Source organism: Syngnathoides biaculeatus, chromosome 18 (genome assembly GCF_019802595.1).
Source record: "Syngnathoides biaculeatus isolate LvHL_M chromosome 18, ASM1980259v1, whole genome shotgun sequence".
Taxonomy (NCBI): Eukaryota; Metazoa; Chordata; class Actinopteri; order Syngnathiformes; family Syngnathidae; genus Syngnathoides; species Syngnathoides biaculeatus.
Window position 1 is genome coordinate 20,142,914 of NC_084657.1, and position 25,839 is coordinate 20,168,752.

A 25,839-nucleotide genomic window follows, 5' to 3' on the forward strand; every position below is an offset into this window, starting at 1 on the left:
CAGACAGGTGTCATTCCACGTCCCAGATGCCAGCTTCTGCAGGCACGGAACATACCGCCAAGGTCCCTATATTCCACTGCCGCCCAGCTGTCACTGCACTGCGCATCCTACAAGCGGTGAGCCCATAGGAACAGGGTCCTATGTTACTTCTTTCGGCTTGTCACCAGGTGCTTGTCATCGATCCCTGCCTCTCTTCCTGGCTCCAGAGAATGGGCCTGGTGAATCTGTGAGTTAACATTTTAGTATAACAGGGTGGTTATAAGTCATCCCAGCACACATAAAGTCTATTGTGTGTCTATCAACCCTATTGTTGAATAAACACTATTTCACTCGCATGTTAGTAAAGTGATACACAGACTTGCTGAGGTGACACATCGAAAAATTGTAAGACACCATCCCCCACCTGTGAGGGAGTCAGCGAGCTGGTGGAGCAGGTAACCCAACCAGGGAGATGCCACCAACCACCCAGCTCCATGGAGGTCCAACTAAAGCGCCCCAACCAGTCCCAAGGGTAGGGGCAAGCACACCAGACCATTGACACCCTCTCCACCCAACCTCTAATCACCTCCTACTCTACACCCTCCCCACCCAACAAACACACCCCTGTCGCCATCGCCCCCAGAGAGTATGGGGGGCCCAGTCGCCAACAGGCCCCAACACAAGAGTCAACAGTCACCTCAAAAATAAATTAATTAATTAATGAATCTTCTTCTTTTCCTTTTGGCTTGTGCTGTTAGGGGTCGCCACAGCATGTCTTCTTTTTCCATCTAAGCCCATCTCGTGTATCCTCCTCTCTCAACACCCACTGTCCTCATGTCCACCCTCACCACATCCATCAACCTTCTCTTTGGTCTTCCTCTCGCTCTTTTGCCTGGCAGCTCCATCCTCAGCACCCTACCACCAATATACTCACTCTCTCGTCTCTGAACATGTCCAAACCATCGAAGTCTGCTCTCTTAAACCTTGTCTCCAAAACATCCAACTTTGGCTGTCCCTCTTCTGAGCTCATTTCTAATCCTATCCAACCTGCTCACTCCGAGCGAGAACCTCAACATCTTGAGTTCTGCCACCTCCAGTTCTGCTACCTGTTGTTTCTTCAGTGCCACCGTAATCCATACATCATGGCCGGTCTCACCACTGTTTTATAAATTTTGCCCTTCATCCTAGCAGAGATTCTTCTGTCACATAACACACCAGACACCTCCCCCCAGCTGTTCCAACCTCCATGTTGGCGGTGTGGGACAGCATGGACAAGACAGACAACGTATAATGCATGGATCAGACTACAACAAAAATTTAGTCTTTCACAACTGCATTATATCAGACTGCTGCAATAAAATATTCTTTTCTGATTCCACCAAATCCTGTCTTTTATTATCAATTGCCTTTATCTTCTCAACTCAAACATGACCGGATTTGGGTATTACCATGGTGGATATGGATGGCAACAATGGATGTTGTCGTGTATTATACCTTGCTCCAATTTGTGATTGGGTGGGTGATTTTTTGAATTTTTGTTTTTTGAATTTTTGTTTACTCTGTGATTGGCCTCAAAAATCCAAAACATGTAAAGCCTTCGTCAAAGGTTTATGCATGTGACAACATTCTGATTAAAGGTAATGCATTGACAAGGTGGTCATGATGACAGGAGTCCAATCTAGTGTCAAGTAGATCTCTGGACAGATAAAGTGCTCATGGTGGTGGTGTTAAGTTTATAAAGAATACAACACACAAGTCTCTGGAGCCTGACGGAATTTTGGTATAGTAACAGTTTCTGTTGCTAATCTACCCATCTGTGTCAGTGGTTGCCAAACGTTTTACACCAAGCAGACGTGATAGAGTTGCGTCCACTAAATTTAATAAGAAAGGGTTACACTTAGCGTACAAGGAGAAAAGGGAAACTAAAGGAGCGCATAACTCGAGAGCAGCAGCCGTAATCGTGCAAACTAAAGTAAATCTGGACAAAACGGTCCACGTAAAAATATGCCTAACTTACCCAAGTAGAATATCAGACCGGAGGACGGAACTGCTGCAGAGGGATAACGCCTGGGGGAAAACACATAACTGAATAGAGTCAAACCCGTAATATTACTGCACTTGATACAACAGTATTATACACACTAGGTTTGAATCACAAGAACCATGCAGACGTGATTTTTCCGTTTATAGGCGGAATTCTGTCTTTTTAAATTGCATGGATTAAAAAAAAAATCAGTTTTTCTGCAGTATTCCGACCGTAACCCTTGCCAGAATCCACACTCGTTCATTATCCGATTCGACTTTTGCAAGCGAGGCGGAAAATGTGATACGCATCTGTTGATTCGACCAAATGAAAATGCTTGTTGTGAATGAGGCAGTTTATGGGGCCATTTCCTGTCACTTCGATTTGACGGGCGCACCCGTGCGCCATCGCACTCGCAAATATGCACAGTCGAGCACGTGCATAAAACTTGTTATGAGTAGAAATACATACAGTGAAGAAAATAAGTATTTGAACACCCTGCTATATTGCAAGTTCTCTCACATAGAAATCATGGAGGGGCCTGAAATTTTCATCGTAGGTGCATGTCTACTGTGAGAGAGATAATCTAAAAAGAAAAATCTAGAAATCACAATATATGATTTTTTTATGAATTATTTGTCATACAGCTGCAAATAAGTATTTGAACGCCTGCTAGAATTCTGACCCTCAAAGACCTGTTTGTCCGCCTTTAAAGGTCCACCTGTACTCCATGTATTATCCTGAATCAGATGCACCTGTGTAAGGTTGTTCGCTGCATAAAGACACCTGTCTACCCCATACAATCAGTAAGAGTCAAACTTGTAACATGGCCAAGACCAAAGAGCTGTCCAAAGACACCAGAGACAAAATTGTACAACTCCACATGGCTAGAAAGGGCTACAAATATAAATTGCCAAGCAGCTTGGTGAAAAACGGTCCACTGTTGGAGCAATCATTAGAAAATGGACAGGGTTCGCACGCAACCCTAAAAGTCCCTAAAAACCCCTAAATTTCCGAGGGTGCATTTAGGGGCCCCTAAAAGTCCTTAAAATTCACAGAAAACTGGTCAAGCCCTTAAAAAGGCCTTAAATTAAAAAAAAATCGAAGAGAGGACCTCTACCGTCAAAATTTTCCCTAAATTAATCTTTTATTTAAAAAAAAAATGGCGATCCATCTGGCGTAAAAAACAGCCGGAAATTGTCAACGGATGTCACTCTGTGTTCACAACTAGTCGCCATCTTGTCGTCTATATTCCATTGTTCATTTCCGTTAGTAGGCATTTCAGTTCGTCTTCGTTACGACGTAGCGTAGATCTTTGATCGATCCAACTTGTATCGTGGGGAATTGCATTTTTCAAGATGGTTGGGTCGAAAGTAAGGAGTTTGGGAGCTGGGTTCGTCGAGATCCAAAAGATCAGCACATGTTCTACTGTCATCCGTGCAAACAGAGTTACCAGCTTGGAAAGATGGGTGTCAAAGCACTTAAGTCGCACCGCAAAAACGGGAGACACGCTGATTTGCCGAACACTGTCTCATTTTCCGTTAGTATGAATCTGTTTCTGTCAAAATATCAAGATAGTGAAGCATCAACTTCAAGCAGTAGTACTGGCAATGCATGCACACCTACAGTTAGTTCTCCAGTTATCGATGACTTTCACCAGCCAGAAGTCAGGCTTTATGAACGTAGTTCAATACACGAAAACAGACTCGTTAAAGGCAGAGATCGTGTGGATTTTGAAAGTGATCTGCAGCCATTACAGTTACGAATCTTGTGAAAATAATTTGAAAGTGTTTGCAGTCATGTTCCCAGACAGTGACATTGCTAAAAACTACCACTGTGGGGAAAGGAAGACTTCGTACCTGGCTACATTTGGCATCGCTTCCCACTTTTCATCTCTACTGAGGCAGAAAGTGAAGGCTGAATCATTGTATGTCCTAGAAGAGGGAGGCAGCTAAGGCAGCGATAGACAGCCTCAAAGCCCCGCCCACCAGCAAGCGGCCAGGTCCTGAACCACAAAAACAATATCAGAGGACAGAGGCATAACAGCTCGGCTGCGGGAGTATAAAATGGCCAGAACTCATTCAGTGCCAATTGTAAATCTTGAATGCCAAGAAAGTGAGCAGATAAAGAACATTAACATTGTACTGTAGATATAAGAAAAATGTATTGCCATAATTTTTTTTCAAACATGTAACAAGGGTTAGATCATGTGGATAGCAGTCTAAGCAAAGTGAATCAAACTTCCCTATCTCCACTTTCCTCCCATAGGGGTGGATAGACGGGGGTTTCTTCGCTATCTGTGAGGTATGACTGTTCACAGAGTTATCCTACCCCCGCTGGACACTTGGATAACCTTACTAGGAAGGTTCCAAGGAAGCATTTAAAATAGAGGCCCCTCGGCTTTTTGTTTAACAGTGGTGTGCCTCTGAGCAGTTTTAAGAACTTGATTCAGAGGACCTCTGTCATCCTTAGTAAGTGGAAAAGCACTCCTATCTGTCCCTTTTTAGTACCATCAGAATTTGAAATGATATATGTTCCGTTCCCCTGCATAAATCAAGTACACGTATTTACATTTGTACTGTCACCCTGTTCTCCATGGTAACATCGAGAGATTTATTGTAGTTGTACATGAGATGTGTGTGAATGCTTCTCTCCATTGAATTTTCCTTTAGGCTATTGAGCAGTTTAAGCAATCTCTACAAAGAACGTTGCTTGTTTCACCCTTCATGAGTCATTTCATCATTGTTTTCTTAAAGATGCTGCTGTCTCTTTTTCAGGGATACCTCTGTCAGGATATTAAGCCATTCTCCCAGCAGCAGCTATGACACATCAGTAGAGGCTCGCATTCAAAAAGAAGAAGAAGAAATTCTAATGGCTAATCGCCGATGTTTGGACATGGAAAGCAGGTATCAGATTTCAAAGTGTCTTTACTTTTCTTGATAACAACCAGTGGTGCAGAATTATGACTCAGATTTACTCCCTTTTGAAAGTGTGAACTTTTCTCAAAGCATTTTAACAATTTAGGATTATACAGTTAAACCACCACAAGTCAACTCATATTGAAAAATTGAGTGATTAAGCACTTCAGCCCATAGTCTCATTAAATGGCCCAATGGTTGTTTTGTTAGTTTTGGGGCAGGTAAAAATGTAAATGGTGACAGGTGTGTGTTGACTACCATTCTAGGAGGCATTGGGGGTGCCTCATCGCTCAGTGATCCCACCGCAATGGGAGGGGGGGTTCTCCAGATCAACAAAGTTGATTGATCCATGCGCCCTACCATGTCTAAATTCGACAAAATAAAACTGTCACCACCTCGATGAGCCTCTGCAATTTTTACTCGTGCTGACCCACCAATTAGCCTTGGCACGTTAAAGCTCAACTGACATCCATATATACATTTTAAAATAGATGTTGTTATGAAAACTACATATAATATTATTCACTTCAATGTCTATAGGGAAAAAAATGACCGGAGAGCGTGTCTTTCATGCGCAAAGTCTCACTCGACATCGCATTGGCAGCCATACTGGTTTTAACGTCATTTGCAGATGTCACACTGGGACAGTCGCTATTGAGAAGACGCTGTTCCACCTGCTATGGCAGATGAACGAGAGATTTTCGGCTTTTTCTGATGCCTCTTCTGAGACTGAAGCTCATTTTTGAAGAAGACATCTCAGAAGCACGTGAAGTGACCGGGCCCATATAACCTTATCGTTTTGAGCCATATCAGACGATATGCGGATCACTTCTAACTGACAACAGAATCCCCAACGGACGAGGAGGACGAGGAACCCGATCAAATATTCAAAATGATTTGTGTATGTAGCATACTCAGGAAGACCCAGGCCGGGTGAAGTAACTACTTCACGGGTGCCCAGACACCGGTGGCCCATGGGGGTGGGAGCTCCTTCTCCTCCCTGGCAGAGGTATGACAGCAGAGGCCAGCCAGCCTCCCGGCCCAACCCATCTCCGCGTCAGGTGAAACGGTGGCTCGATATGAGGCGGATCTTTTGTTACATTTTGAGAGAAGGATTATGTCGTCGAGCGCCGACGGAGGTTTTTTTGATTGCTGCTTTCGGAGAAGTTGTTTGGTGACTATACGTCTAGTTAGCTAGTTAGCGTGTATTACACGCTAATAAACTGTTTTTGTACTTCAATTTTATTGGTTTGTGTTGTATTGTATTGTGTGTGTGATTAAATTGTCTTAAACACAATACATGTGCTTTGTTATATGTTGTCGGTTTGACCAAGGGGATTAATTCTAAATTCACATGACATATGCTATAAACTGTGAAACAAATTAGTCCCGCACAACTACTTTTTTTAATAGCTCTATACACACCTACCTGTCATTTAGAACCCACAAAGCTCTCAAACTTTGCACCCGTGCAATCCATTTTTCACGATGAACCGGGTGTTTTGGAAAAGTGTGAAGAGTGAATTCATCCTCCCGAGTGTTCGAGCAAAATCCAGCATCACGACGAGCCAGCGTTTTGGCTAACATGATGAAAAAAATGAGTAATTTTTCGCCGGTACAGTAGGTCTAAACAAATATAAACACTTGACCCAGCTACTGCAAAAACGTCACTTCCTGGTTCTTCTCCAACACAAAAGCCTTGAGAGGTTTTTCATGGCGGGAGAGGCAAAAATCCATGAAAAAAATGCATGGGTCCATTCTGGCTGCCTTTTTTAAATTTAAAAACATACTAAAAATCATGCTTTACATCTCAGTAGTCCTTTAAGGCCAGATGGACTTGACGAGAGTCTGCGGGGTCCATGTTTTTGGCTGGATTATTCTGTTGCGTAACATATAAGGAATAAAGGACCCCAAAAGCAGACACACAATACAGTTGCATACACTCAATTTAATGATAAAAGGTTGCACTTACCCTACAAGTAGAAAAAGGAAATTTAAGGTGTACGTAACTGGTGACCTGAATATTCTCCCACGACTCACAACATCCCGAGTTGAGGTCAGCAGCACCCTCTCCCCACTGTACACAGTGTTGACAGTGCACTGCTTCCCCCTTCCTCGAAGCAATCCTGAAGTCGTTCTGCATGGCCTCACCGAACTCCTCTCACGCTCGGGTTTTTGCCTTAGCGACCACCAAAGCTGCATTCCTCTTGGTCAGCTGGTATCTATCAGCTGCCTCGGGAGTACCACAGGCCAGAAATGCCCGATAGGACTCCTTCTTCAGCTTGACAGCATCCCTCACTGTTGGTGTCCACCAACGTGTTTGTGGGTGGCCGCCATGACAGGCACCGACCACCTTATGGCCACAGCTCTGGTCGGCCGCCTCAGCAATGGAGGCGCGGAACATCGTCCACTCAGATTCAATGTCCCCCACCTCCTCCGGGATGTGAGCAAAGTTATTTCGGAGGTAGGAGTTGCAATTACTTTTGACAGGGGAATCTGCCAGCCGTTCCCAGCAGACCCTCACAATACGTTTGGGCCTGCCCTATCAGACTGGCATCTTCCCCCACCATCGGAGCCAACTCACCACCAGGTGGTGATCAGTTGACAGCTCTGCCCCTCTCTTCACCCGAGTGTCCAGGACATGTGGTTGCAAGTCCGATGATAGGACCACAAAGTCCATCATCGCACTGAGACGTAGGCAGTTTTGGTGCCACTTGGACATCTGAATACCCCTATGCCTGAACATTGTGTTTGTTATGGACAATCCGAGATGAGCACAGAAGTCCAGTAGCAGAACACCACTCGAGTTCTGATCGGGGGGGCCATTCTTCCCATTCACGCCCTTCCAGGTCTCACTGTCATTGCCCACGTGGGCATTGGAGTCACCCAGCTGAATGATGGAGTCGCGAGAAGGCGCGCTCCCTAGCACTCCCTCTAAGGACTCCAAAAAGGGTGGGTACTCTGCACAGCTGTTTGGTGCATAAGCACAAATAACAGTCAGAACCCATCCCCCTACCTGCAGTCGGAGGGAGGCTACCCTCTCATCCACCAGGGTGAATCCCAATTTATAGGCCCCGAGCCGGGAGGCAATAAGTATACCCACACCTGTTTGGCGTCTCTCCTCGTGGACAACTCCGGAGTGGAACAGAGTCCAACCCCTCTCAAGAGGAGTGGTGCCAAAGCCCAAGCGGTGTGTTTAGGCGGGTCCAACAATATCTAGTCGGAACTTCTCGACCTCACGCACCAACTCGGGCTCCTTCCCTGCCAAAGAGGTGACATTCCATGTCCCTAGAGTGTAACCAGGGATCGGTTCGTCAAGTTCCCGCCTTTGGCCACCGCCCGGATCACATTGCATCTGACCCCGATGGCCCCTCTCACAGGCGGTGAGCCCATGGGAAGGGGGATCCATGTTACCCTTTTGGGCTGTGCCCGGCCGAGCCCCATGGGTGCGGGCCCGGCCACCAGGTGTTCGCCTTCGACCTCCACCTCCAGGCCTGGCTCCAGAGGGGGGCCCCAGTGACCTGCCTCTGGGCAAGGGAAACCAAGCCACGATGGGAATCCTATGACTATACACAAGTCAGAATATTTAAAGAAAACACAGTATCAGAAGTACAGGTATACAGAGAAGCTTCCTTATGTTCTAAGCTTTCCGCAAACATCCACATTCAAGTAAAAATGCAATGAACGTAATCCCGCAGTCCGTTGGAATTTTGACAAACAAGAAATGCGTGTCTATCCCTGCATAAGGATGGTACACCAAGAGAGCCTTTTGAAATGATCCATGTTCTAAGAAATTCAAGTTACCATAAAGGGAAGGTAAATAGATAAATACATAAAACAAATGAATTAAATTGATTGACCTAAAAATACCAGGAACAAAAAAAAAAGCAGGGTGGACAAAACCATCAGTGTTGGAATGCCTACAGGCATTGTAGGACTAGGTAAAAATCAATGGGCATTTAAAAATAGATAAATAATGAAATTGAATCAAATAAACAAGATGGAACTACCATTTCCATCCAAGTAAAACTCAGTATTCACCTCATGAACCGCCAGATAATGATTAACATGGACCGAATAACTAGTCCTCTGGCAACATGTAACACTAAATGCTCAGCCAAGCACAACCTGGTAAGTTGCTTAAGCTCAAAAGTGTATTGATTATGTAGCATGTGAAGTGGGCAGGGAATGATCAAAGTTCAGAAATATTTCGTATCACGCTTATGTCCCCTGTAAGGTGATTCTCATACCAACCGTCAAACTCCAGGCAGCGCTCCGAATTGCTGCTGAGACAACTCCGTTCCCTCATTCGAATTTGTGAAGAAATACTCCTTGCCGTTGAGACTGACCCATAATTTAGCAAGATATTGCAGATCAAATCTCACTCTGGGTTTATCTTTCAGCAGCTCTTTCGAACATATTGCATCGCCTCACCACTGCTGGAAGATAATAGGGGAATATCCGTATTCTCTGTTCATCAAATGTTATCTGCCTCGATTCTGCTGCTTTCTATTGGATTTATTCCAGTTTATGGATATAGTGCAATTTTAAGTATTAGAGGGCGAAATGGTGAAGCTCAGAGTGCTCGTGCCATTGGTCAATAAGCGGACACTCATGCAAAGAGAGAGGGTGTCTCAAAAGTTGTGCAGCAAAGTCTACATGCTTCGTTCCACTCTCAGCTCCTTCATTTCCGTGAAAATTCTGCCTTCTCCTGCGCCCCTCGAGATTGGTGCATTGTTCAGATAGTTCATCCAGCACATTCTTCAAGCACTCAACTTCTTACTCCAGCATTGTGATAGTGTCTGCCGTGGCAGAGGCATTACTCTCCAAGTTCGATGACTTGTTAACATGTACAGAAGCATTTGCTTTAACTGCAGGTGTAGCGTCATTGGTTTCGTGTTTTAAAGTTGTCAGTTCAGTCTTGATGGTGGCCACGAATTCATCTACCCTTTTGTCGATTATGCCAACAAACTCAGCCTTGAGCGGTTGATTGTCAGTGTGGAGGGAGGCAATAGCTTTCAAAACAGACAAATTTGGACTAACTGTTCCAGAACTGGGCGGCATGGTGAAGCGTTAGCCTCACAGTTCTGAGGACCGGGGGTTCAAATCCTATCCCCGTCTGTGTGGAGTTTGCATACACTCCCTATACCTCCGTTGGTTTCCTCCCACATCCCAAAAACATTCATTAATTGGAGACTCTCAATTTGCTTTTTGTGTGATTGTGAGTGCGACTGTTGTTTGTCTCTATTTGCCCTGCGATTGTCTGGCAACCAGTTCAGGGTGTACCCCGCCTCCTGCTCGATGACAGCTGGGTTAGGCTCCAGCACTCCCGCACCCTTGTGGGGATAAGCAGCTCAGAAAGTGCATGGATGGATGTTCTGGAAGTGAATATTTTTTGGCTGACAGCCCTGTTTCCTATGACCTTACAGTCCGTTATCGATGAAATGATAAAACCTGCTGGCTGGGGCGACACATATCCACTGTCTTTGTCTCCGTTTTTCAAAAGCCAGCACTCTGTTGCTCTTTCTCCATCTGTCTCCTGCTGATTTCCTACCCATTCAACCTGCTAGTCTACATGTAACATTTCGGGCTGGAGGCCACAGCAACCCTTCCAACAAACGTTTCTGTGATTCTGGAATTTTTTGCACACTTTCAGATGCGATTCTTCAATTTCTTTTCAAGCATTTTTGCTTTTGTCTCGGCGTGTTTCTTTCAACGGGTCATCGCTCACTTCTCTATATGACTGGGACACTAGTAGTGGGAGTTACATGAGACAGATTGAACATATCAAGATATAGTATGAAATCTGTTTTGAAGTTTGTTCAATGGCCACCTCCTCTATGTTACAGGAAAGGAATCAGGCAGCTTTCATTCTGTGTCCTCTTCAGTTTAATTTCCTGTCTGTATTACAGATTAAACAGTCGGTTTCCCCCTCCTAATTGTGGGTTGTTCTTTAGAAAAAAATGGGGGTGGCTGGGGACTGGCCTACTTGATGGCCATTCCATCTATGTTTGCAGCACATCGACGAATGTTTGTCAATGATGTACCGCACTCTGCTAAGTACAGTGTCAAAGGCCTGAATGTTCCCCTTGTTTAAAGTTTCTCTTTCCTGCGACTGAAAGATGATCTACCTAAGGTTTATCTGACCTCACACTGCCCTAATTCACGATAATGTGTTTTTGAAATTGATTCTGATTCTTCTTTTTGTATTAAGGATAAAGAATCTCCATGCCCAGATCATAGAGAAAGATGCTATGATCAAGGTACTCCACCAGCGCTCCAAGAAGGAACCAACCAAGTTAGATGTGCCATCTACAATGAGGCCCTCCAAGTCTCTTATGTCCATCTCCAACACTGGTCCTGGAAATTCAGGACTGCTCTCTCATGGCATTGGACTCAGTTCCTCAGCCATCACTGAAGAACGCAAAGATAGCAGTTGGAAAGGGAGTCTTGGTAAGAGTTTGGAGTGTAATGGTGATGGCAGTAGTCTTAGAAGGAATAAGGGTGATTTTTTTTTTTCTTCCCTTCAGGGCTTCTGCTTGGTCCAGAATTTCGCACAGACTCTCTCAGAACAGAATCTATCACATCATCTCCTTCCCCAATATTTTCTTCCATGCAAATGACAGCAGTTCACTCAAAGACAGGCAGCAGGGATAGCTCCACGCAGACTGACAAGAATCAGAGTCAGGACACCAGTAAACCTGGCACCCCAGCCCTTCAGAACATGATGGTGCCAAGTCGATTGTCCAGCCCCAGTCCTGTCTGCATCCCAGAACGTGGAGCTGGTAAGATTACAAAGTGAGAAACATGTTTATAATAATGTAATCAGAGGTAACTTGTTGTTTGACTGATATTTAACAGAGAGAAAACATCTACACACTGTGGGCTGAAACATGTGCCACCAAATACTGAATTTGAATAGATTATATGAGAATGTTATTAATTGGGCGGCAGGGTGACGCAGCTGAAAAGCGTTTGCTTCACAGTTCTGAGGACCCGAGTTCACTCCCGACCCTCCCTGTGTGGAGTTTGCATGTTCTTCTCGTGCCTGCGTGGGTTTTCTCTGGGGTCTCCAGTTTACTCCAACATCATAAAAACACGCAACATTAATTGAACATCTAAATTGCCCCTAGCTGTGATTGTGAGTGCGACTGTTTGTCTCGATGTGCCCTGGGATTGGCTGGCAACCGGTTCAGGGTGTACCCCGCCTCCTGCCCATTGACAGCTGGGATAGGCACAAGCACTCCCGTCACCCTTGTGAGGAAAAGCGGCTAAGAAAATGGATGGATGGATGTTATTAATTGCATGAAAAAACTAAATTTCAATAAAACAATTGAATTTGTAGGGATCTTGTTTGATGTATGTCCCGCATCTGAGATGCACAAAAATTAGCAGGTACGCACAAAGTACAATGAATCTGTTCAGAGCTATGGCTTGGTACTCAAATTTTTCGTATTTTGATGAGACTAGACTCCAAACTGCCACTAATTTGGTCACACATGCACCCTAATTTCTGAATTCTTATTCTTTTCCTTTCGGCCTGTCCCGTTAGGGGTCGCCACAGCGTGTCATCTTTTTCCATCTAAGCCTATCTCGTGCATCTTCCTCCCTAACACCCACAGTCCGCATGTCCTCCCTCACCACATCCATCAACCTTTTCTTTGGTCTTCCTCTCGCTCTTTTGCCTGGCAGCTCCATCCTCAGCACCCTTCTGCCAATATACTCACTTTCTCGCCTCTGGATATGTCCAAACCATGGAAGTCTGCTCTCTCGAACCTCGTCACCTAAACATCCAACTTTGGCTGTCCCTCCAATGAGCTCATTTCTAATCCTATCCAACCTGCTCACTCCGAGCAAGAACCTCAACATCTTCATTTCTGCTACCTCCAGGTCTGCTTCCTGTTGTTTCTTCAGTGCCACCGTCTCTAATCCGTACGTCATGCCCGGCCTCACCATCGCTTTATAAACTTTCCCCTCATCCCACCGGAGACTCTTCTGTCCCATAGAACACCAGACACCTTCCGCCAACTGTTCCACCCCGCTTTGACCCGTTTCTTCACTTCTTTACCACACTCTCCATTGCTCTCTATTGTGGTCCCCAAGTATTTGAAGTCCTCCACCCTCGCTATCTCTTCTCCCTGAAGCTTAACTCCTTCTCCTCCGCCCCTCACATTCATGCACATATATTCTGTTTTACTTGGGCTAATATTCATTTCTCTCCTTTCCAGTGCGTGCCTCCATCTTCCTAATTGTTCCTCCACCTGCTCCTTGTTTTCACGGCAGATCATAATATCATCTGCGAACATCATGGTCCAAGAGGATTCCAGTCTAACCTCTGTCAGCCTATCCATTACTACCATGAACAGGAAGGGGCACAGCGCAGATCCCTGATGCCCTCCCACCTCCACCTTAAATTCTTCTGACACACCAACGGCACACCTCACCGCTGTTCTGATGCCCTCATACATGTCCATGTACATATTTCTCCGCCACACCAGACTTACGCATGCAGTACCACAGTTCCTCTCTTGGTACTCTGTCATAGGCTTTCTCTGGGTCTACAAAGACACAATGTAGCTCCTTCTGACCTTCTCTCAATGATGCAGCAAAAATAAAAAGGGGGTATGTACATGTGGCCAGTAATTTTGAGGATGAAAAATACATTTCCGTAACTTAAAAAATAACCCGTTGTAGTCTCTAAACCAATCAGAGATTGAAGGGTAGGACCCACTGTTTAATGAGCCATGCATGTATCTGTGTTTTTGAAATGCAGGCAGTCGGATACATGGGGCTAATTTGTCGGATGGTGAGTGTTAGCTTGACAACTACAGAAAATTGAATGAGGATCTGTATGGAGATGCAGATTTCATCTTCCAGCAGGACCAGGACCCTGCCCATGCCGCCAAAAGCACCAAAACCTGGTTTAATGTGCAATGCCATCATATTGCTTGATTGGCCAGCAAACTCACCAGATCTAAACTCCGTTGAGAATTAATGGGGTGTTATCAAGAGGAAAAGTAGGGATACCGGACACCAAAACATAGAAACTACAGGTAGCATCAAGGAAATCTGGTTTTCCATAACTCCCGGGCAATGCCACAGTCGAAATGCCTCAATGCCACAGTGCATCAAGGTAGTAATTAAAGCAAATTAACTCCCAACCAATTGTTAAAGATATTTTGATAGTACCTTTTTTTTTTTTCATTTATTGAGACCCTATTTTTTCCCTACTGTGATGCAAATGATTTTTATTGTGATGCACATGATTTCATCACAATATTTAATAATAATTTATGAGCTGGAAGCCAAAGTGATGTAAAAATAAACAAATGAATAGTTGAAATTGTTTAAATTGTGGGTCCTGAATCTTTAATCAATGAAAGTGTAACTTCTTGAATGGAATTATACAAATAAAGTTTTCTATGATTGGAAATCATCTGGAGTTCCAAAGCCACCACGACAACGTGGGAACATTTTTAATTCAAGCCAGATCAACACAGGCTTTGATCAATGTCGAATTCGTATGAAGTTGCAACAAAAACATAACTTAAAACCTGAAAGTGACAAACTCCGTTTTAAAAAAAAAAACAACCCACCAAATTTCTTCTGCTGGGACCAAAAAACAATGGGACATTTCCTGTCATCTTGCAATTATGGAAGCCTATCCCCAACAACAATGGAAATTCAAATGTGACAGCGTATATGGTACACGTATGGTCACATTATACCACATACAGTAAAGCGTACTCTATTGTAAGAGATGTAGAGCGATGTTTAATATTTGTGCAATTTTATGAGCACAGCCTGAATCTGTTTTATTTTTAAATTTGAGATTCTGCGACTGATTCACAGAGTGAATCCTCTTGTCACCCTGTCTGTTTGGAAAACAGGTAAGGTAAAACAGCTGCATGTCGCACATGATGATCGGCCGGTAAAATTAAGGTTGCAGGCCATGTTCGATGTAAATTTTAGTACATGCCGCAAGCCACAAAAAAATGGATGTGAGGCCTGCAAAAAGCCCGCGGGCCATAGTTTGGATATTTATAATATGGATACAAAAACTCTGCACTGCTATTGTGCACGTGCAGTGAATGTACATTTAGACAGATGGATTGTATTTTACTAGTTTTCATGTTCTTATTTTGGTCACATACAGATGGACCAGTGTTTCATACCAGCACCCTGGAGCGAAGGATCACTGGCCAGTCCCAGGCCCATGCACAGCTACAACTCCCACCTACAACCACTCCACAGGAAGTTGACAAGGATATAATGGAAATTCTCATCTGACCCAATTTTCTCAACCAAATGAGAGAATGGGTGAAAACTTGATCCATACATATTTAATCCTAATGTTCACATACTGTATTCACTTTGTGAAGCATTTATCACAGGATGGAAGTTCCGCATTCCGTTAATTCCTTAGAGACCCTGTAAAGTGATTTCAGTGATTTGTTTCTGCAATGTTTGAAGATAAGTCCTGAAAATGTCCAAAGACAGAACAATTAAGTATTGAATTGTTGTTAAAAAGTGTTAAACTTTGTTTTTGTTTACCATTTTGGTTGTCCAAATGACTTTAGGCATGGCTAAAACCAAGCCTAAGTATTCACTTGGGATTTTTGGCCCTCCACCTCTATATAAGTACTGAGCGACTTCATTCCGTCCATGGCCTTACAATGCAATTGCAAGTTACTTAGTTACAAGACCTACTGTATTTCTTATACTACCGTGTGCAGTTGGCTAGCAAACTAGAGTATGTGTACAACCCAAGATATGAGCATGAGAGGGGTGAGGATCAAACTTTCTGGGATGCCCACCCAGACCTGTTGTTATGACCCATCCCGCCCTTCCTGCCACAATGCTTAGCAACGCTCCCTCACCAACTCCCTACCCCACCGCCATCTCCACATTTTTATGCCACTGGAATCCAGCCAAGAAACTAGAAGTCCCCAAACCGGCTGCTGTTTGTGTCTACGAGGCTTCATGTACATGTGCAAATGATTGGCATCTGTCTCCACAGTCTCTGGGTGGCTATTGACACGGAGGGATAATTAAAATTTAATGACAGGCATAAAGTGGGCTTAGAAAGGTATGATTTCTCAAAAGTTCATCTAATAACATTTTTTTTGGCATTTCATATTTAGTGTTCTTTTTATAAACTGCAAAGTCCATATTTAGGTGTATGAGATATACAGATGTGGAGCCATATGCTGGAACAGGGATGGGCAACGCAAATGATGTAGGGGACCACAATTCAACAGCGTTGCAAAGGTCCCAGTTAGGACAACACAATTCCTAACCAGATGTATGAAAAACATGCCATTTTAAATGTGATCAAAATGTGTGTGTTTTTTTTTTTTTTTTTTAGATCAATGTCCACAACAATATCTTAATATAGCCATCCTTCCAGCCATTTTCTTAGCCGCTTATCCTCACAAGGGTTGCGGGAGGGCTGGAGGCAATCTCAGCTGTCATCAGGCAGGAGGCAGGGTACACCCTGAACTGGTTGCCAGCCAATCGCAGGGCACATGGAGACAGACAAAAATCACACTCAAACTCACGTTAAACGAACTGTCAAAGGTTCTTGTGAAGAAAAAAAAAAAGTTGGTTTTATTTGACATCTCAGCAACTTTAGTATACATCACACATCAACTTTGGTTCCCAGCATGCATTGCCCTATGGTAAATTTTGCATTAAAGGCCGTAAATCATGGCCATTCCAGTGTTTATTACCCACAGTTCGTGTGTCTTCATTACCGATGGGTACCTTTGACCATTTAGACTGGTACACAACCTATTCTCGGTACCTGGGAATCGATACTAGTACTCAGCAAAGCCAGTTTTTGGTCCTTTTTGTGTGTTGGTGTTGAGCGGACGGGAGAATTTCAATTAGAAAAAAAATAGCTTAAACATTTGTTTTTCCTTATTGGCTCTTACACTTTGACAAATACAGAAAAGCAACATTTTAAGTTAAACATAAAAAAAGTAAAAGATGCAATAAACAAATGAATACATAACTCTGTAATATTTTACAAATAATGAAGTGTTCAGCGGCACGGTGCATGACTGGTTAGCACATCTGCCTCAGAGTTCTGAGGACCTGGGTTCCCCTCTCTATGTAGTTTACACGTTCTCCCCATGACTGCAAGGGGCTTCTCAGTGTACTCTGGTTTCCTCCTACATTGCAAAAACATGCATGGTAGGTCAACTGTGTTTCTTTCAGCTTGTCCCTTTCGGGGTCGCCACAGCGTGTCATCTCAGATGAACGCATATGTACGTTTGGCACAATTTTTACGCCGGATGCCCTTCCTGACGCAACCCTTCTCAGGGAGTGGAGGCCCCAGTGGGATACGAACCCACAACCCCTGGTTTACCAAACCAGTGCTCTAACCACTGAGCTACGGGGCCTCCAAAAAGGTCAACTGAAAACTTTAAATTTCCAGTAGGTGTGACTGTGAACGGCTGTTTCTTTATATCTGCGCTGCAATTGGCTGGCAACTAGTTTAGGTGTACCCTGCCTCTCGCCTGAAAGTAGCTGGAATAGGCTCCAGCACTCCCGCGACCCTAGTGAGGATAAGTAGAACGGAAGATGAATGGAGGAATAAAGTTTAAATGATATGAGCAACAAATAAAGTACAAAAAAAATACAAAGTGTGGAGCAAATTTATTTGCGATGCAGAAGAAACAAACGGTAATTGGACTAAGATGTTTCATGATAACTAACTTTTTACTGCAGTTTGCAAGTTTGGGTCATCTGATGCCAAGTAAAGATATACAGCAAAACTTCTGTACAACTGATTTGCCTTAAATATGAAGCAATCTGGGCGGCACAGTGGCGCAACTGGTTAGAGTGTTGGCGTAACAGTTCTGAGGACTGGGGTTCAAATCCTAGCCCCACCTGTGTGGAATTTGCATGTCCTCCCTGTTCCTACATGGGTTTTTTCCGGCCACTGTGGTTTCCTTCCACAAAAACACATTGATTGGAGGCTCGAAATTGCCCCTGGGTAAGATAGTGAGTGCGACTTCTTTGTCTCCATGTGCCCTGCAATTGGCTGGCAACCAGTTCAAGGTGTACACCATCTCCTGCCCGATGACTCCTTGGATTGGGTCCATCACTCCCCCGCGACCCTCGTGAGGATGGAAAATGGATGAAATAATCCGGACCTATGTGTCCAAAATTTGACAGAGGCAATTTATTTGATTTTGGCCTACACAAAAGAATTGAGATTTCATGAAAGTCTCATGATGCATACACGTGCATTCAATTGTTGAATGAAAATGATAGCTGTCTCCATACATAATGTGTGCATATTTAGTAAAGTACGAGCTCATATCCGTTTGTATTTTTTTATACAATATTTGGTCTCCAATAAAAAAGTAACGCAGACACCAGGTATTTAAGTGAGTTCCAAATATGCTTTGAGTCATCTTTCACCATTGCTTTTTTTGTCAAAAAGGATTATCCATTCATTTTCTTTGCCGCTTATCCTCAAAAGGGTAGCGGGGAGTGCTGGAGCCTATCCCGGCTGTCAATGGGCAGGAGGCGGGGTATACCCTGAACTGGTCGCCAGACAATCGCAGGGCACAACGGAGACAGACAATCGCACTCACAATCACACATACGGACAATTTAGAGCGTCCAATTAATGTTGCATGTTTTTGGGATTTGGAAGGAAACCAGAATGCCTGGAGAAAACCCAGCCAGGCACAGAAAGAACATGCAAACTCCACACAGCCGGGGCCGGGATTCAAAACTCGGTCCTCTGAACTGTGAGGCCAACACTACACCTGCTCCATCGTGCCACCACCATCATAATACTATATTGCAAATTAAGTTAATATGGTGTTTAGTGTTTTACCATTATATAAGAAAACAGGGTAAGTACTGGTTCCACTTGTGTCATGTGAGCTTTAATTGAGCTTCAGGTTTTTTTGGGATGCCACAAAAGCTCTTTGACTCATTGATATCAAATCTGTACATCCAGCCCATAATACAACACGATACTATCATTTATTAGTTAATGAAAACAAGTGAGAATACCGAAATAACTTTGGGCAGCTGTTGAGAGGAACCACGAGCATCACAATGCAGTGTGGATTCATTGTCTCACTTCTCAGATCCCGCTCCGTAAGGAGCAAACCAGCTTTTAGTTTGGAAAATGAAAGTACCAATCTCCTCAAACTACTGTATAGTTGGCACCATACTCGAACCATTTCACTGGTGAAATGTAGGCAATTTTGGAGTATAACAACATTTGTATGTCGCTTTTTCAGTGTCAGCTGTAATGCTTTCAGAAAAAATATCTGTAACTCTGTCTTCATGTCTTACATGTTCTGTTTCAAATCTTTATCTATGTACTGCTAATATAAACAAATGGTATGGGTTTTTTTTTAATGCACAATACATAATTTTAATTTTAGTGATGAACCAAAATGTTTTGGCCCAAAATAGACCAAAAGTGCATTTTTGGTTTTGGATATAAATACTTTTTTTCCCTGAGAAAGAAAAATGTGCCGAAATCCAGGCATATGTGGACATGGTTGTCATGTCTTTGCCATTAGCCGAAGACCGAAAAGATGGAGATGAAACAATGAAAGAACTTAAGAGTACAATACTGAAAGGATGGCTTGGTCATAAAATAAAAATTGCCCTGGCAAAATACAAGACAATTGGAATTGTACAAACAAGCTCACAGTGGTGGATGACATCATAATGAAAGGAAGTAAACTTATTCCTTCCTCTCAACATAAACAGATGTGGAAAAAGATACATGAAGGCCAACTCGGAGAGGTAATGTACTGCATCAACAGCATCATGCGAACTATGCTGCACCTACAGACCAAAACAACAAGCAGAGCCCTTGATGACACGTCCAGTGCCTCACCGACCCTCCTACTAAGTCGGAACAGGTCTGTTTGGCTGGGAGGGGAAGCGGACATAGTAGTCACTGACTACTTCTCAAACTTTGCTGAAGTTGGAGTACTGCAGTCGACATTGAGCAAAGCAGTTATCAGCTACCTAAAGAAAGTTTTTGCTCGACATGGAGTCCTGTGTAAGCTGTTTTCAGACAATGGGCCTCGGTTTTCAGCTTTTGCCAATGAATGGGGATTTAAACACACAACGTCAAGTCCAGCAATATCCCAAATGTAATGGTTTGGCCGAAAGCTCTGTGAAGACTGTAAAAGACCTGTTAAAAAAGTCACAGACCAATGATGGCTTCCAGAAAAGTCGCCAGCACAAATGTTGATGGGTAGGCGCATCCGCTCTAACTTGCCAGTAACTGAAGATCTGCTGACACCCAAAGGTGCATCCAGAATCAGGAGGGCAAAGGAGGACCAAAAGGCAAAACAGAGACAGTTGCATGATCGATCTGTTTTGCTTTAAGCATTGGGTTTCATTTCTCCGAAGTCAATTACTGATCAAAAATATTGCCGGTTTCTGAAAATGTATCTGATTAATGACCAACGCAGTCTTTGGCGTCATACATTTTCATTCATCTTCATTCTTCCCTCTATCTGGAAGCTCTGGAGGACGGCCTCAACGAGACGGATGAGCTCACCAGTCGACCGCTGTTCCACCTGACTGACTATTTTGTTTTAATATTTTTTTTCATCTTGGTTTAACAATAGTCAAATTTATTTTGCTATAAAAACAGACAAACAACAAATCAAGGGATAAAGCAGGTCAGATAAATACCACACCAAGGATCACAAGTACAAATTTATGTAACATTGAAATGGGAGGATAACATTAGAGACTTTGATTATTGACCACCATCAAAAACAAATTGTTGATAAACAGTACAGTGCCCGACTCTGCGATGCTCCCCAATATGGCTTAGGGAGCTGTCTTAAGGCTCAAAGGTGGAAATGACTTTATGGCTGCCTGTAAAAATTGATCTGCATGCACAATCAGTTAAGTTCCCAAAGGGTACGTAGGTAGAACGATCATCCTTCCATTTTCTTTTTTTCTCTTCTTACTTTGTTGAAAACCCATATAGACACGAGAATACCATGCAAACTCTACACAGAGAGGGCCGGGAATCAAACCCCGGTCCTCAGAACTGTGAGGTCAATGCTCTACAGCTGCGCTGCCTGTTTGTGTGTGCATGCGTGCGTGTGTGTATATACTGTATACAGGGAGTCCTCGGTCTACGACCGAGATCCATTCCTTCACTCGCGACATAACTCCAATTTTGACTTGAGTCGGATTTCACTGTTAAAGTCAAATTTTACGATGACTGCTGGGATTGGGTTCAGCATTCCTGTGACCCTCGTGAGGATAAGCGGCTCAGAAAATGGATGGGTGTTGGTACTTCATATAAAAAAAACTAAAATACATTGAAAAAAAACCCAAGATGCTTCACTTACTACTACTGCAAGAGGTGGATGGTGAAGAATGAAGGGAGGCTGCGCTTAGCTATTGCTAAGGAAGCATGTGCAGGTATCCATTGCTAGCGCTAAATTCTTCCTCCAACGTCCTTGCCTTTCTGATCTTTCAAAGTTAGGAAAATACATCCTGCCTTTTCCCTGAATGAACATGAGGCTGATATTAAGCCTATGTTGAGTTTGATTCTTGAGCCATCATGTAAGTAATCTTTCCATTTCAGCAACGATCGAAAAATGTTGCTTGTCTTTTCCAATCGCAGGACACATGGAGACGGACAGCCGCACTCACAATCACACTTACGGACAATTTAGAGTGTCCAATTATTGTTGTGTGTTTTTCGGATGTGGGAGGAAACCATAGTGCCCGGAGAAAACCCACGACCCACGCAGGCACGTGGAGAGCATGCAAACTCCACACAGGCGGGTCCAGGATTGAACCCAGACCTCAGAACTGTGAGGCCAATTTCTTTATCAGCAGACCCACCGTGCCAGCATATATATATATATATATATAATATATATATATATATATATAATATATATATATATATTTACACTTAAAACTTATTTGTTTTTATTGGCCAATTGTAAGATAGATGTTCTCATTCCTACTGCCAAGGTCGCTGTAGTCCGGTTACACAGGGGGTAGTGGTATTTAGAACCCGGTGAAGAAAACAACCTGACCGAGGCATTGAGGGGAGTGAGACTGCTGTCATAATGGCGACTAAACAGTTCAATTTTGCTGTTGGGTGCTGGATGAAAACGCTATCCGTTCTTTTAATTTTTCTGTTTGAGTGGTACCTGTTGGAACCACACAAGGTCCCAGAAAAACAAATTGGATAACGACATACAAAAAACTGAATTCAAGTTCATTAAAATGACACGGTAGATCCGCAAATATAAAACCACATTCTTGTGACAATAATCAGGCCATGAGAGTTGCAAGTGTTACAATATTTGTACCTGCGAATGGAACTGGGGCTTATGTGTCTTCCAAAAATCCTAAATTCCCTTTGCAGACTTGTGCAGGTCACAAACTACAATAACTTGCCTTTGAAACAGTTTTGAGGTTTAAGGGAGTGACTGCTTATTTAAACACTAAATTAGATGTACAAAAATAGTTTCAAATCACAACAGGCATTTCCAGACAAAATATTAATTGGCTCCTAATATAGTAAAACAAGCAGCAAAAACTTGTCCACAGGGTCCATAGATAATACCAGTGCTATTACATGATAATGAATGCAAAAAAAAAAAAAAGAAAGGGGGAGGGGGGGATCCTGTGTACCAAAAAAAACCCATTGTTTTCTAATGATGTGTCACCAGGAAATTTCACATGCATCAAATTAGGAACTGGAAACAAATTGGGAAATTTATCAGCATTGATGTGCAAAACCATTTTTGTCACATTGTCATGGTGGTGCGGCGGTAACAGTCTTTTTGATTTTTTATGCCGGATAGACTTCCTGACGCAACCCTTCTGCATTTATTCGGAGAGAGAGGTGGAGCCTATCCATCCATAATAACTACCAACCAAATTGTTTTTTTTCCCATGTAATTCAACATAAATGTATAGCTGATCCATTTCATGTGACGTGAGAATGCTAAATGAGTGTTTTTAGCAGATAAAGAGTGACGTGCAGTGTAGTTTGAACATCACCCCATGAACAGGATTATCAACTAAGAGCAGGCAGAGAAAATGATGCTTAATCTCACCCATATCACAAGGTATCCAGTTCACCAAACAAACTGTTACATCACTGTCAAACTGTGAGGAATGAGAATGGTGCGATTTTGCTTAACAGATCACAAATTGGAACAACCTTTCTCGAAGTATTTTTTTCTGGATGTTTTGGATTTCTACACAACTTAAGACAAAGTACATTGGAGGTTTGTATCCAATCTGAAGTAAGTAGTTGATGATATATTAAATGTGTGTCTAGATCTATATGTGATCTCATTGAAAAAGTTGTAATTTTTGTAAAAGGAATCATGGGCTTCATTACATCTTTGCCTCCTTTTCTCTCAACATCAAAAACACCATTTAAAACCACTGAAGTTTTTGCTATTTTCTGCAAAGCTGAAAAATCAAATATTTGTATGTAATGTAAAAAAAAACATTTATTTCAAAAGTGGGGTTTTTTTTGCCATCATTTTGAGTATATGGGAGGAGAACTTGGTTTTTATGGGTGGCATTTGTAATGCAACTCACATTGAAAATTAGTTGATACATCCATTTTCTGATCCGCTGAGACTCACGAGGGTCACGAGACTGCTGGAGCCTATTCCAGCTGTCATCTGTCAGGAGGCAGGGTACACCCTGAACTGGTTGCCAGCCAATCACCAGTAGTGTGCTTAACAGATGGAAAGAATACTTTGAGAAGTTGATGAATGAAGAAAATGAGAGAGAAGGAAGAGTTGAAGAGGCAAGTGTGAAGGACCAGGAAGTGGCAATGATTACTAAGGGGGAAGTCAGAAAGGCACTACAAAGGATGAAAAATGGAAAGGCAGTTGGTCCTGATGACATACTGGTCGAGGTATGGAAGCAATTTAGAGAGATGGCTGTGGAGTTTTTGACCAACTTATTCAACAGAATACTAGCGGGCGAAAAGATGCCTGAAGAATGGAGGAAAAGTGTACTAGTTCCCATTTTAAGAACAAAGGCGATGTTCAGAGCTGTGGGAATTATAGAGGAATAAAGTTGATGAGCCACACAATGAAGTTATGGGAAAGAGTAGTGGAGGCTAGACTCAGGACAGAAGTAAGTATCTCCGAGCAACAGTATGGTTTCATGCCACAGATGCATTATTTGCCTTGAGGATGCTAGTGGAAAAGTACAGAGAAGGTCAGAAGGAGCTACATTGTGTCTTTGTGGATATAGAGAAAGCCTATGACAGAGCACCAAGAGAGGAACTGTGGTACTGCATGCGTAAGTCTGGTGTGGCAGAGAAGTATGTTAAAACAGTACAAGACATGTATGATGGCAGCAGAACAATGGTGAGGTGTGCCTTAGGTGTGACAGAAGAATTTAAGGTGGAGGTGGGACTGCATCAGGGATAAGCTCTGAGCCCCTTCCTGTTTTGTGGTTATGGATATGCTGACAGATGAAGTTAGACTGGAATCCCCTTGGACCATGATGTTCGCAGATGATATTGTCGTATGCAGTGAAAGCAGGGAGCATGCAGAGGAACAATTAGAAAGATGGAGACATGGACTGGAAAGGAGAGGAATGAAGATTAGCTGAAGTAAAACAGAATATATGTGCATGAAAGAGAAAGGGGGAGGGGGAAGAGTGAGGCGACAGGGAGAAGAGATAGCGAGGGTGGAGGACTTCAAATATTTAGGGTCAACAATCCAAAGCAACGGTGAGTGTGGTAAGGAAGTGAAGAAACGGGTCCAAGCAGGTTGGAACAGCTGGCGGAAGGTGTCTGGTGTGTTATGTGACAGAAGAGTCTCTGCTAGGATGAAGGGCAAAGTTTACAAAACAGTGGTGAGGCCGGCCATGATGTACGGCTTAGAGACGGTGGCACTGAAGAAACAACACGAAGCAGAACTCGAGGTAGCAGAAAGGAAGATGTTGAGTTTCTCACTCGGAGTGAGCAGGTTGGATAGGATTAGAAATGAGCTCATTAGAGGGACAGCCAAAGTTGGATGTTTTGGAGACAAGGTTAGAGAGAGCAGACTTTGATGGTTTGGACATGTCCAGAAGCGAGAGAGTGAGTATATTGGTAGTAGGATGCTGAGGATGGAGTTGCCAGGCAAAGGAGCAAGAGGAAGACCAAAGAAAAGGTTGATGGGTGTTGTGAGGGAGGACATGAAGACAGTGGGTGTTAGAGAGGAGGATGCATGAGATAGCGTTAGATGGAAAAAGATGACACGCTGTGGCGACCCCTAACAGGACAAGCCGAAAGGAAAAGAAGATCTGTATTTATATTTTGGATTGTACTTGCATTGTTTTTCAAAAATCATTCTGTACAACAATCATTAATAATAATCATTGCGCACGTGCTGATGTAGCTATAATATATCTCAGGAAAGGCCACAGGACACGCTTGTCCTGATCCCTGTCATTGTCAGAATAAAATCCCTCAACCAAATAAAATAAATGCTCAATGATGGCATAACATTTTATTAATTCTGTTGATAACACATATTACAGTCTTAAATAAATTTTTAAAACTGTTTTGACTAAACATTTTTTGCATTAAATATTTGTGCACAGAATGTTTGTGCATCGTGCAGTTTATCCTCTACATTTCACATCCTTGGCCAAGACTTCAAAAGCAACAACTGGTTTATCTCCAGTCTGAAAAATATCCATTGTAGCTCCCTTTGTTGACTTTGTCCAGTTATGGTGCCTCCTGAATTCATGAACAGTGATCCTATTTTGCTCCCACAGCATGTCATCCTCTGTCCCATCTATAGCGTTTGTGGGGAAACATTTTTTTAATCCCAAGAGTTTTGGTTCCGCAGCGCAGCCTCTCGCCCACCTGACAGATAGGTTAGGAAAGCTATGGCGTCAAGTGGCTAT

At 43.2% G+C, this 25,839-nt stretch overlaps 1 protein-coding gene across 6 annotated transcripts in view; it reads left to right on the top strand.

Annotated features, from left to right (window-relative positions):
• Positions 1-19,220, top strand: part of amot (angiomotin) — an 84,703-nt gene extending 65,483 nt beyond the window's left edge. Inside the window, exons 9-13 of one of the 6 annotated variants that reach the window (XM_061803433.1) lie at positions 4,780-4,908; positions 11,135-11,373; positions 11,451-11,705; positions 15,077-17,122; positions 17,337-19,219. In XM_061803433.1, the coding sequence (XP_061659417.1) occupies positions 4,780-4,908; positions 11,135-11,373; positions 11,451-11,705; positions 15,077-15,210 (757 nt within the window). In that variant the 3' untranslated portion in view covers positions 15,211-17,122; positions 17,337-19,219. Of the gene's footprint in view, positions 1-3; positions 516-4,779; positions 4,909-11,134; positions 11,374-11,450; positions 11,719-15,076; positions 17,123-17,336 lie in introns of those variants that run through there. The other 5 variants (XM_061803436.1, XM_061803435.1, XM_061803437.1 and 2 more) reach the window with 5 other exon arrangements.
• The last annotated feature ends 6,619 nt before the right edge of the window (positions 19,221-25,839 follow it).